The sequence below is a fragment of the Phycodurus eques genome, chromosome 4, assembly GCF_024500275.1.
Source record: "Phycodurus eques isolate BA_2022a chromosome 4, UOR_Pequ_1.1, whole genome shotgun sequence".
NCBI classification, from domain to species: domain Eukaryota; kingdom Metazoa; phylum Chordata; class Actinopteri; order Syngnathiformes; family Syngnathidae; genus Phycodurus; species Phycodurus eques.
In genome coordinates, this window is record NC_084528.1 from 14,726,203 (window position 1) to 14,739,859 (window position 13,657).

General features: G+C 40.4%; 1 protein-coding gene across 1 annotated transcript in view; it reads right to left on the reverse strand.

Annotated features, from left to right (window-relative positions):
• Window positions 1–383: 383 nt before the first annotated feature.
• inpp5b (inositol polyphosphate-5-phosphatase B) overlaps window positions 384–13,657 on the reverse strand; it is a 34,025-nt gene continuing 20,751 nt past the window's right edge. The window contains 11 exon segments of the mRNA XM_061674162.1: window positions 384–873; window positions 3,614–3,725; window positions 3,825–3,952; window positions 4,658–4,742; window positions 4,852–4,959; window positions 5,914–6,149; window positions 8,877–9,042; window positions 9,197–9,307; window positions 12,735–12,870; window positions 13,475–13,584; window positions 13,653–13,657. The exon segment at window positions 13,653–13,657 is cut by the window's right edge and continues 107 nt beyond it. Coding sequence (XP_061530146.1) covers window positions 764–873; window positions 3,614–3,725; window positions 3,825–3,952; window positions 4,658–4,742; window positions 4,852–4,959; window positions 5,914–6,149; window positions 8,877–9,042; window positions 9,197–9,307; window positions 12,735–12,870; window positions 13,475–13,584; window positions 13,653–13,657 — 1,307 coding nt within the window. The 3' untranslated portion in view covers window positions 384–763.

The window sequence follows — 13,657 nt, forward strand, 5'->3', positions numbered from 1 at the left end:
ATCGCAGGGCACATATAGACAAACAGCCATTCACACTCACATTCACACCTATGGGCAATGTAGAGTTTTCAATTAACCTACCATGCACGCTTTGGGGTTGTGGGAGGAAAGCGGAGTACCCAGAGAAAACCCATGCAGGCACAGGGAAAACATGCAAACTCCACACAGGTGAGGCCGGATTTGAACCCGGGTCCTCAGAACTGTGAGGCAGCTGTGCTAACCAGTCTTACATTGTGTAACCAGTATTTTAAAAATGTAAAAACAAAAACAAAAAAATGCTGAAAATTAAAACTTGTCATGTCATGTTTAAATTATAAATAAATGTAAATGTTATTTTTTAATCAAAAAAATGTTTGTTCGTCACAAGATATGCAATTTATTAAAACATTTACAGTAGAGATCACACTAATACTAAACTAATTTTGTTTTGTCACCGATAACACCAAGATAAGATATACAGGGTTTAATGTGCCAAGAATAAAAAGAAACAGTACTTTTCCAACAACTTTTTATGTAAAAAACAATTATATTGTCGATCAGAAACATTAAAATATATATATTTTAAATAAAAAGACGCTCAACAAGAAACAAAATCCACAGATTGCAAACATATCATATAGTCTTTCATATTTACTGTATACAACACCTTTTTTAATGTGTCTGAAGACTACTCCAAAAAATATGCAAAATTATTAACAGTTTATTTCAAATATAGGACAATAGCTTTCTTCTTTTAGTGTTTTATTTACACGTGGTCCTCTGTCTAGGGTGAGGCCTGGCCTAAGAAGTGCTGAAAGAACTCCCGTGCCTTCCTCTTCTCCGCAAGGTCCTGCTTGGTTGGCGACCGCAGGAACATTGAGGCAAAGATGGTGGCTGCAGATGGAGATACAAGTTCATTACGACAAATATGATGAACTAAAACAGCGATTCTCAGTGATATACGTAATACGTGGGTTGCCTCTAGTTGTACGCAAAAAATGAAAAAAATAAAAATAAAAAATAAATAAAAATCACTAAGTACAGTTTAGTTGCATTTAACTTTTAAGTTCAGTACATTTGTATTTATTCTTACAATTTGCATTTTTTATAGGTGCAATAGATTTTAATTATATCAAAACAAAACAAAAATTCCCACACTTAAGCAAATTGTACTGTTCAAACTGTGCTGTAATTGGTGTGAAAAGTTTGAGAACCACTGAACGAGAGAATACAACTATACAATACAACGAACACTTAAAGGTCCCGTATATTAGCAATCTAGAACTCCGTAGACTGACTCTCTCACATGGACTTTGTATAAAAGTGCAAAATGCAATCTGGCCTTCCAATTCTTTTTGTTGACGAGTGGTTTGCATCTTGTGGTATGGCCTGCATATTTCTTCTCTTGAAGTCTTCTTCGAACAGTGGATTGGTGGAAGGTGATACCTTCACCCCTGCCCTGTGGAGCTTGGCAGTGATTTCACTGACTGTTGTCTTTAGGTGTTCCTTCACAGCTCTCACAGTGTTTCTGTCATCAACTGCTGTTGATACCCTTGGCCGACCTGTTCGATGGCTGTCGCTCAGTACACCAGTAGTTTCTCTTTTTCAGGACATTCCAAATAGTTGTATTAGCTATGCGCAATGTTTGTGCAATAGTGTTTGTGCTTTTCTCCCATAGACAGCTCTGTGGTCTTCATGTTTGCTTTACAGCAAATGCAGTTTTCACAGGTGAAACCCAAAGGCAAAAACAAGCATTATTTAACATTTAAGATAATTTAAAAGGCAACACTTGAGCAACTACAAACACCCATCAGTCACATTTTAATACTTTTGCTCACTTGAAAAGTGGGTTCAAACAAAAGGTGCTCTGTCCTGAGTTTTTTTTAACACATCTAGATGTAAATACCATGAAATAAAAACTTTTGTTTCATATTCATCTTTTGATCTGAAACCCAAATGTCTTCAGTATACAACAAAAACAAGGGAATTGACCTTGCCGCTCCAATACTTTTGGAGGGGACTGTCGATAAGCTTGAGAAATTCGAATGATCTGATTTCAGGCTTCTCGGCAGAAAAACATCCGGAATTCAGGAATGCGTGGACGATTTTAGTTCGTATTTCACTTGTTTACTGAGGCACCAGAGAACCAATATTACATCCCAAATACTAGAAAAAATTGGTTTGGCAAAATATGTCCCGCTTACCTGAAACGCTGTATAATTACATTTCGAAATGTAGAATGTGAGACATGGAGTTGGAATGGTTTGAATCAGTCAAGAAATGTGGTAGGAGGAGGTAAACTCTTCATTTGGGAATTTTACTGGGAAAATGTGGGACTTTTGGGAATGTGGGAAATTGTGGGATCTGAAAAATAGTTCCATATATGTCTTGAAAGAGTTGAACAGTTTGAAGTTGGAATGGTTTAAATCGGTTAAGAAATGTTTTACTGTGAAAATGTGAGAATTTGGGAAACTTCATATGAAATTTAAAAACATTTGACACTTTTACCCTAGAACAGATTTGTTTTTTACCCCATTCATTCATCTACCGTACCGCTTATCCTCACTAGGGTCGCGGGCGTGCTGGAGCCTATCCCAGCTGACACTGGGCGAGAGAGAGTGTACACCCCGAACTGGTCGCCAGCCAAACGCAGGGCACACATCAACAACCATTCGCCCTCACATTCACATCTACAGGCAATTTAGAGTCTTCAATTAACCTACCAGGCATGTTTTTGAGATGTGGGAGGAAACCTGAGTACCCGGATAAAACCCATGCAGGCACAGGGAGAACATGCTAACGCCACACAGGCGAGGCCAGACTTGAACCCAGGTCCTCAGAACTGTGAGGCAGACACGCTAACCAGTCGCTCACCGTGTCTGTGATTATTATTATATGTAGTTATTGTCATATTATTTATTTACAAATACAGTGGACCTACACATACTGGCGGTTTGGCACGTGCGGAGTCACCTATTCGCATTTCCCCCCCTTTTTTTCTCATTTTTCTCCTAATTTTTTTTTAAAATAATTTATTATAAAAAATGTTTTTTATTTTTTATGGGGAGGTAACCCCAAAAACGTATATTGGTGGTTTATTCCTGCTTCTTCAAAGACGTTTTTGAGTATTTCTTTTTAAAATACAAACTAAATAACTAGAATTTAATGCATTTATAATCCCATCAATTATCCGCAGATTTTCAATATCCCCTATCCCCTGTAGTGGTCCCTATCCACTGCGAATAGCAGGGGTCCACTGTATTGAGTTTGACCCTGGAACACATTTTATGTCATTTTAAAAACCACGTTATGATTTTTTAAAATTAAATATTCCATTTTAAATATTGTGGTAGTTTGAACCCGCAACAGATTATTTTATTTGTTTAAAAACTTTTAATTGAATTAGAATTTATTTCTGAATTTAAAAATATCTTAACAGTTTGGGCTTGGAAAATATCAGTTTTTGTGTATTAAAAAAAGTAATTTAATTTTGATTACATTTTTTTATTTATTTAAAAACACTGTGGCAGGTAGTTTCCTGTGGCAAAAATCAAATGTAACCGAGATCCACCAGAGAAGTTGCTCTGTAATCAGAAAAAACAAACTGACTAAAAATGTTTCATTATTGTCTTACCTACGATGGTAACATCTAATCGATTGCTCGCAGAATGTTTCAGCAGCTCCCGCAGAAAGGCAGTTAGATAATTAAAAACATTTCGGTGGCACTGAGGTAGCATGGAAATGACCTTGAAAACAGTTGAGGGAGAAAAAAACACCTCAGATTTATTACAACCAAAGTCAAGAATTTCTAAATCACAGAAGGCAGACAGTCCGGGAGATAGTACCTTCTCACACTGAATCGCATCGGAGCAACATTCGAGGCACTGCTGGTAGAAAGCGTAGGGAATGACCGGCTCTGGAAGGGCATCCAGGAAGAGAAGCAAGGCCTCTGCTACTGAGTGGTTACTGCCAGCTACACATCATTACAATGTCAAGGATGGATCGTTTCAAAATAAAAATCAAACAGGAGTGTGGTAGCGGTCTGCGGGCCATTTGGTACCAGGCTGCGCTTCTGTCACCGGCACCCCGGTTGACACACATTTGGCACTCCATGAATGTAAGGGTCATTCTGTGCTAGCTAGTGTCAGTCAGCTCCCACCACCCAACAAACATTTCGCTCCCATGCCCCCCCAACCTCATCCTGTTGACAGATGGATTTACAATCTAATAAAATGGAATGTAAATTTTCACGTAGTATTCGGACCGTCTTAGATCGAGAATTTTTTTTCGTTCACACGCAGCAGCCCCCATTGTATTTCTAAGATCTATCACAGGCTGATTTTGGACCGGAATTGAACAGTGATAAAAAAAAAAAAATTACAGTAATTTCCTCTCTGTCTAAGTGCTTTGCCGCCAATTGAACTTCTTTAATGGGAGCGTCAATTATTTGCAGATTTACACGATACGTGGTGAGGCTCAGTCCCTATCCCTCATGAATAGCAGGTGGTATGTGACAATGTAATGTAACAATCAATTGAAGGAGTAATTGTCTATACGTAAATTATATGAGGTGAATGCATTTACATGGTTTTAACATTCTTAACAGACCTTTGAGGTAAATCCTAACTACGATGTGGCCCATGATGTAATTGACTTTGATACCCCTATTAAAGGATACAGAGAGAATCCGCCATGCCAGTGTCAAGGCAGTCCCGTATTTCAGCAAATTCGCTCCGGAGTCCAGGTTGCTGAAATATGTCTTCCTGTAAAGGCAACAATCACTTCTTTAGCTAACAGCTTTTCTCAGTCATGGCAAAGCAGACAAAACCAAAAAGGTTTCAAAATGAATGCTTTATAATAACATTATCGGACCTGTTTGATTGCATTGCGAAACAAGTGATCCACCATCATCCAGAGTTCTTTCGGGATGTCGAGAGGCTTTTCGATGCTTCCTGTGTTTTCATTCACGGACGTCGCCATCTGTTGGTTCAGCACAAACAGAAGCAGTGTAAAGGTCCCATATTTTGGCTATTTAGACCTTCATGGAGTGATTCTCTTACATGGACTGAGTATAAAACTGTCAATTTCATTAAAAAAAATAAACACCTTGGTTTTGTCATACGAGTGTCCAGAAAAGGCCTCTTTGACAGCTACTTCTGTTTCGCCCGGTTTTGTATCCGGTTTGTCTGAATTTGGCTACGACTGTCACTTGTGCGAGCACACGTTTGTTATGTTGACAGTGCTTGCTCGGGAGCAGAAAGGGAAGGCAGAGATCTCCGCTAGTGACGCAGATAAGCTCGAGAAAATTCGAATGATCTAATTTAAGAGCTCCCAGGAGAAAAATGTCTGTAACTCAGGAATGTGTGGACGATTTTAATTCATAGTTCACGTTTACTGACGCACCACAGAGACAACATTACATCCCAAACACTAGAAAAAGTTAGTGTGGAAAATTACGGCACCTTTAATCAAAACAGACTCAACGGTACCATTATCTTAGTCATCAGTGGTTATGATAGAATTTTGTTCCTAATTTAGTGATAGGTGATTGGTGGAAAACAAGGAATAGAGAGATGAGAACGAACTACTTCTTCGCTTCTCATCCAACGCCACTCAGTCTAGCAAGTAAGTAGTACAATACAGGCAAATCACAGAGGCCAAGTCAAATAATTTTAGTATATGCCATGGGCCGCTAAAATACGGACTGCGGGCCGCTAAAATACGGACTGTGGGCCGCAAATGGCATCCAGGCCCCAGGTGATGAATCTAACATGCATGTTTTTGAAACAGGGGAGGTAGCTGGCGTATCCGGAGAAAACCCACGTAAGCACAGGGAAGAACATGCAAACTGCACACAGGAAGGCCGGAGCCCAGATTTAAATCCCAAATATCTACAAGCTTGAAAAAAAATAATAATAAATAAAAGTCACCCACCAGTTGACGGAGGGTCTCCTGAGCCATGTCCTGGATGGGCTCCCTTAGCCGACACAATACATGGATGGGGGTGCCGTAGCAACTGGGCAGGTAGCTTCCCGTCACAGAGATGAAGTAATCTTTGCCGCGCTCTAGGTGGAGGACCAAGATGTCTTCGATATCTTGCTTGCCAGAATTTAACTCAGGCGCTGTGGCGCGGTTCACGAAAACCTCAAGGTCAATGTCCACAGAAGCGTCTAGAATTGATGCAAGGAGAGTCAGGGACAGATCTGGTTATGACATGGTGGCCAGCCTACACTAGGAGGAAAAATTATGTAAACCCTTTGGAATTTCTTAAATTTCTGCATACATTGGTCATAAAATGTGGTCTTATCATCTAAATTACAAGAACAAAAAAAAATAGCTTAAACTAATAGCACACAAACCATTATATGTTTTCGTATTTTCATTGAAAATAATGTAAATGTTCACAGGATGGGGATGAAAATGTAAGTGAACTTCTAGGCTATGGATTCTCCAAGAACTAAACAGTCCTGGGGCCTCATGTACAAAGACATGCGCGGATTTCCTCCTAAAACATGGCGTACGCTCAAATCCAGAAAACGTCGTACGCACAAAAATATTCAGATGTATGAAACTCCGCGTACTCATGAATCCAAGCACATTTCCTTCGTACATTCCAATCAAAGTGGAAATGAGCGCAGATGTTGGAGTAGCCGACTCCTCCCTGTCCACACCCACATTTGAATATGCAAATCATATTTAAATGAACCCTGCACCTGAGATGCCGATCTCTGCATGATCAGAAAAAAAGTTAAATGAGCAACGTAATGAAGAAAAATAATTTTTCTGAATGTGAAGTTGCTCAATGAAGTGGAGGCATGCAAGAAAATCCTCTTTGGCACGCTGTCCTACGCCGTTAACAACACGCGAAAGAGGAGTGAATGGGACAGCGGGTGTGCGGCTGTCAATGCTGTGGAGACAGAATAGCGCGCATACGCTGAACTAAAAAGGAAGTGGTCAAACATTAAGGTGGATGTGAAGCGGAGGACAGCTGCCCACCGCCAAAGTGTGCCCAAAACAGGCGGAGGAACCGGCGCGCAGGGCCTCACCCCGTTCGAGGAGAGAATCGCTGCGATCATGGGTGACGCTGCTCTCTCAGAGGTGATGGGAGGACATGGCTGACTATGATCACCCCACAAGGTTAATATAATGTATTTTTTAGAACTCATAATAAATGTGTTCATACAGTAACCTACACTTAGCCCTGTGAAATAAAGGTTATGCGTAAATGTAGTTGTGTGGTATTTGTAATAAATCTTTTGAATTCAAATAGAAGCACATCCGCATATCAAAGAGGATATCACAAACTATGACTCCTTTTTGATTATTCAATTTATTATTTTAATACATAGGAGAGTAGGTGGCACGGTGGCCGACTGGTTAGAGCGTCTGCCTCACAGTTCTGAGGACCGTGGTTCAATCCCCGGCCCCGCCTGTGTGGAGTTTGCATGTTCTCCCCTGTGCCTGCGTGGGTTTTCTCCGTGAAATCTGGTTTCCTCCCACATCCCAAAAACATGCGTGGTAGGTTAATTGACAACTCTAAATTGCCCGTAGGTGTGAATGTGAGTGCGAATGGTTGTTTGTTTGTATGTGCCCTGCGATTGGCTGGCAACCAGTTCAGGGTGTACCCCGCCTCCTGCCTGATGATAGCTGGGATGGGCTCCAGCACGCCCGCGACCCTAGTGAGGAGAAGTGGCTCAGAAAATGGATGGATGGATGGATAGACAGGAGAGGACACGCACACTGACAAAAAAAATCATGTTTTTATTTTAGGAGAAGAGGGGTAAATTATGTCAATTTAAACACATTTTAATCATGTGCAACCGATGGACTGAAAAAAGAGTCCTTTGAATTTACCTCATTTGAACATGTACATGTGCTGGAGTCACGAAGCGATTGTGAGGGCAATAGGCGGCATAAATGATCACCTTGATCAATTAATAAAAGTGTCCTCAGTGGTTCATTAAATACACTGGTTAACAGATCAATTCTCAGTCATTGCCTCAATTGCATTGTTGAAATCAAATGTTGCCGCGCATGAATTGTTCATCAGTGCTAATTATTCGTGTTTTTGGTGTGCAGATTTATGAGAACGGTTTCCCAGCATCACCTCTAAGTGTCGCCAAAGCACCAAAAGCTGCAGAAATGTGCGTCCGCCAGCCATGCAGTTGGCGTGAGCACCGCACATTTCCAACATCATGTCACTCTTAATACATCTGAACTTTGCCGTGAAAAAGAACGGACGCCACGTTTTTGTGCGTACGCACCTTTTGTACATGAGGACCCTGGAGTCCAATCAATGAGCCAAGATTTTAGGTGTGTCTTAAAGCTAATCTGGCCACCAAAAAAAACACCAGTTTGGAATTGCCTCTTGTCAAGAAGCATTGCCTTATGTGTACCATGCCTCGCTCTAAAGAGCTCTCAGAAGACATACGATTAAGAATTGTTGACTTGTATAAAGCTGGAAAAGGTTACACAAGTATCTCTAAAAGTATTGATGATCATCAGTCCACAGTTAGACATATTGTTTACAAATGGAGAAAGTTCAGCAGTTGTTTCTCTTCCGAGGAGTGGCCGTTCTGTAAAGATGACTGCAAGAGCACAGGGCAGAATGCTCAATGAATTAAAAAGATCCCTCGTGTAAACACAGGAAGACTTATTTTTAAACAATGCAGCCTTATCGTGTGTAGGTGCTTTAATTATTCCTTTATTTTATAGATTTCTATTTTATACACATTATGTGTTATGAGGGACCCTATAATGACCTCTGGTCTCACCCTAACTATTTTCTGACTCCGCCACTGCCTTCAGTCAAGTTCATACATGGTAAAAAAACAATACAGCTCCATTATGCAATTTGTAATGTCTTTAGAAGTCAAGTCACATCAAGGGCAGCTTACCCTGAGCGATGAACCCTTTGGGGGGATTGGCGGTGAGCCAAGGCTTGCAGTACGTGGCCTCGTTTGGCTTCCGGATGAATTCAAACTGACACGGCACCTGGCCGTCGTTGACGAGACTCAGCGTCCTGGCTTGGTGCTCCATGTACTTCACATTCTCAAAGTGGAACTAAGAGAGAGAGAGAGAGAGCAAGAGAGCGAAAGAGACAAGAGACCGAGAGCATGAGACACAGAGAGAGAACGGCTGTCATCGTCATGAAAAACACACCTTCTGATCATCTGTTGTGCTTGATGTATTCGGGGAGGGGGAAATCTAACTTTACCTCTCGTTTGGACAAGGTTACAGATGGAATGCACTCGTTTTCCATTTTGTCTAAATTGCGAACAATCTCTTCAAAGGTTTTCTTGTAGGATTCCGCATTAACTCTCTTGATCTGTACACAGGATACAATGACGAAATTACAATTAAACATTATACAGTACTATTAATTTTGATAATAATACTTAGCATTTGCATAATGTTATCCAATTCATCATCTCCTTCTTCTAGAACAGTGTTTCTCAAACATTTTATTTAGTGATTCACTGAAATTTTATTTCTTGGCCATAACCAAAAACCGAAAAGGAGGAATGCAAGGCCGAAAACCGAAGCACCGAATGAAATTATTATGCCATTTGTAAAATGGCATTTCTGGCTATGACTGTAGTGTGTACTAACCTTACTAAAAGCAAGGTATTGCAATTGCATACATTAATATTAATGCTTCAAAGAATAGATCAATCATATAATGAAAATATCAATTTGGCATGGACATTCCAACAATGCACAGATAGGGCTGGGTTTTAATCTTTTGATTTAAATATTTATTTTCTGTCAAAAGTTGAATATGATATGGAACATGATACAACTGTATAAGACAAATAAAATGATAATCTGACCATGCAAAAGCTTTCATGTTTTCCAATTCTAATTTACACCCACACAGTTGGTAATGAGGGTCCATTACTTTAATCATCCACTTGAATCCCTTATTGTCAACTGTGCTTATGGTAGCATGTGATGCAATTTGTTTGTTAATGCAATTTGTTTGTTATTTGGTGATAGTGGGATGCATGCTAGTGTTTCTTGTCAGACTTTAAAAAACTAAAATAACTTCACACTGCCAAACCTTTCGGCCCTTTATCAACAATGTCATCCATTGAGGCTTCGGCTGTCTCCCATTGTTTCTTCTGTGGGAACACTTTTTTTTTTTTTTTCCCAGCGCTCTCCCATGTCTGCAGAAGCAGGCTGCAAACATTAACATTTGTTGTGTGCCACTGTTAATATGCAATGTGCGTCAACACAATTTGGCATGGTTCTATTAATGCCACATGATTGCACATGTACTCGCGTTATTATAAGCTACTTACGTTGTCTATCAGCGTGAGGGTTGGGCATCGTTGGCAGGTGTGCTAACCAGTCGGCTACCGTGCTGCCCAAGTCTATCCATCTATCCATTCTCAACACCGCTTATCCTGTTCAGGGTCACGGGGCACTGGAGCCTTTCCCAGCTGATTTCGAGCGAAAGGCGGACAAGACCCTGAACTGGTTGCCAGTCAGTCGCAGGGCAAATATAGACACGGGCAACCATTCCCACTCACATTCACACCGTCCCTGAGTGGGAACCGAACCCACGCTGCCCGCACCAAATTCAGGCGGGTGTACCACTACACCACTGGTGTCAAACTGGTGGCCCGGTGGCCAGATCCGGCCCGGCACGTCATTTTATGTGGCCCGTGGGTGTGCATCCACTTTGTGTTTCTTGCTAAAATACCAAATTCCATGGGTTTTTCTCCAGGCGCTCCGGTTTCCTCCCACATCCCAAAAACAGGCATGGTAGGTTAATTGAAGACTCTAAATGTGTGAATGTGAGTGCGAATGGTTGTTTGTTTATATGTGCCCTGCGATTGGCTGGCAACCAGTTCAGGGTGCACCCCGCCTCCTGCCCGATGATAGCTGGGATAGGCTCCAGCATGCCCGCGACCCTTGTGAAGAGAAGTGGTGAAGAAATTGGATGGATGGATAACTGAGAGTGAAAAATTTAAGGGGGTCTGAATACTTTCCATACCCACTGTATGGCTTTAACAAACTGCCTCTCCCCCATTAGTCTGTTAAATTGACATCCCGCTGTACATTTAATAATATCGTAAGCCACTAGGGCTGTAACTAACGATCATTTTAATAATCGGTTCATCTGCTGATTACTTTTCCGATTAATCTGACTAAAAAAAAAACTTAATTTCCATCTGTTTATTCAAATACAGGACATTATTTAAAACTGATAGTGCAGAAAATGCACAAAGTGATTATGATTCAGCAACTGGTTGGGTTGGTAACGTCAGAAAATAAGCAAAAATGTTGATCATTGTTTTACTAAGTAAAAGCAGATGTTGGCAAATGTTTTATTTTGATCGAACAGAAAGATAGTCTGCTTTCATGGAGGACCACAGACATCTCAGAATATTTACTATTGAGGGGCTGAAATTAGAGTTTAGTTAAACAATGTCTCTAAACAATCGATTATCAGAATACTTGTCGATTAATATGATAATCGATTAGTTGTTGATTCAGCGATTAATTGTTAGCCACTGGAACATTATGCAGTTTGAACATTAAAACTGCTCTTAAATATGCATCCATCCATCCATTTTCTGAGCCGCCGCTTCTCATTAGGGTCGCGGCCGTGCTGGAGCCTATCCCAGCTATCATCGGGCAGGAGGCGGGGTACACCCTGAACTGGTTGCCAGCCAATCGCAGGGCACTTACAAACAAACAACCATTCGCACTCCCATTCACACCTACGGGCAATTTTAGAGTTGTTAATTAACTACCATGCACGTTTTTGGGATGTGGGAGGAAACCAGAGTGCCCGGAGAAAACCCACGCAGGTACGGGGAGAACATGCAAACTCCACACAGGCGGGGCGGGGGATTGAACCCAGGTCCTCAGAACTGTGAGGCAGATGCTCTAACCAATCATACACCGTGCCGCTGCGCTTAAATATACCCAAAAATTTTTTTGAAAACAAGCAGTTCTAAAATATTAAATGCAACTATATGGCACTTAACATGTATTTTACTGTGTTTAAAACAAGTTTAAGCCACTGTAACATGATGCACAGTTGGTACATTTAATTCAGTGATTCTTTGCATACCACTAGAGGGAGCCTGTGTACCACCCTTTGAGAATCACTGTGATAGAATTATATTCAAGTTTCAAAAGGAAGATCAATATGCCACTTAACTCATTCACTGCCAGCCTTCCCAGTTAACATGGATATTTGACTTCTAAAGCCGTCAATGGCAGTGAATGTGTTACTAGAGCGGTGACCTCCACCAAGGCCAATGAAGCAGTTGGTAAACTTCCTCTGCTATTAATGAAAGTAATCATACAAAAACAACAACAGCACAAAACTTTGATTATACAAATGTTTGTCCATTCAAAGTTATTCTTTTTGATTTGATTTTAAACTATGTTCCTGTAGGTAACTGCAACATAACATAACCGGAAAACAAAGCGGGTCATTCAATTTAGAAGTATTAACATATTCATGATGACAAAAAAAAAAAAAAAAAAAAAAAAAGAATCTGTTACACCATCCATAAATATTTGTAGAAGTCAACAAAGTATTTTTTTTTAATTTTATTTAAAACAACAGTAACTCCACCCCACCCCCACCAGAGGTATTATACTTGGCGGACATACTTAAAAAGTGTGACAGTTACTGTTCAGTCTAAAAAACACCCACAATGAGCGAGGGGGGCGAAGTTGTCGCTGGTATGACTATTTTGCAGGATGACTGCAAAACAGAAGCTACTTACCCCAACGATGAGCAGGGAACTGACAGGTTTGTGGTCACTGGTCTTCAGTGTCATGTGACTCTGGTAATGCTGCTGACTGATGTCCTTCCCTCGCCACAGGATACGGTCGCACCACGCAGGCACACGACATTTTTCACTAAATGCCCAAACAACACATTTTAACTCTTGAGTCTTTAATTCAGTCAAAGAAATTACAGGGGCAGGTAGATTGAGTTAGGGATGGGCGATATGACCTTAAAACAAATAAACCAATAAATAAATAAATAAATTTTACAAAATAAAAGGTTTTCCCACAACAATCAGATTTGTGATTTCAATCGATTTTTCCCCTTCAATAAAAATAAATGGCAAATGACATTGTTTAAAAATCAAGTTTTGTTTTGGGGATATGCTTCCAGGATATGCTTTATTTCTCCTGAAACCAACTACTAACATGGATCAACTTCCACAGAAATAATAGAAATAAATAGTTTTCTTTAGATATAATGTGAAAATGAAAGTGTTTCCTCTTAGAGGAAAATAGCCCTTCAAACACAATCCTTAAAAAGGTTTAATAAAACATTTTAAACGTGCAACAATGGATGCTCTTTCAACTACAGAAGACACTTGAATTTTTAATGTTTTTATTGAAAAAATAAAATAAAAAATCATACTGACACAAAAATTGGATTAATCAAATATATTGATTAATCAGCCAGCCCTACGTTAAGTGTTGTAAAGTACAGCTCATTTGACATTACCTCGTATCCCACGTGTCGGAACCGGTGTCGTATTTGTAGGTGGGCTGGAAATCAATCTCCCCCTCCACGAAGCCAACGAACACTGCTTCCTCATCGATCTGCCTCTTGAGCTGCAGAGGAATGCAGCCAGTGAGCGTCAATTGATTGAGTGAAAAATGCAATTTTGTAATGAGATTACCTGAT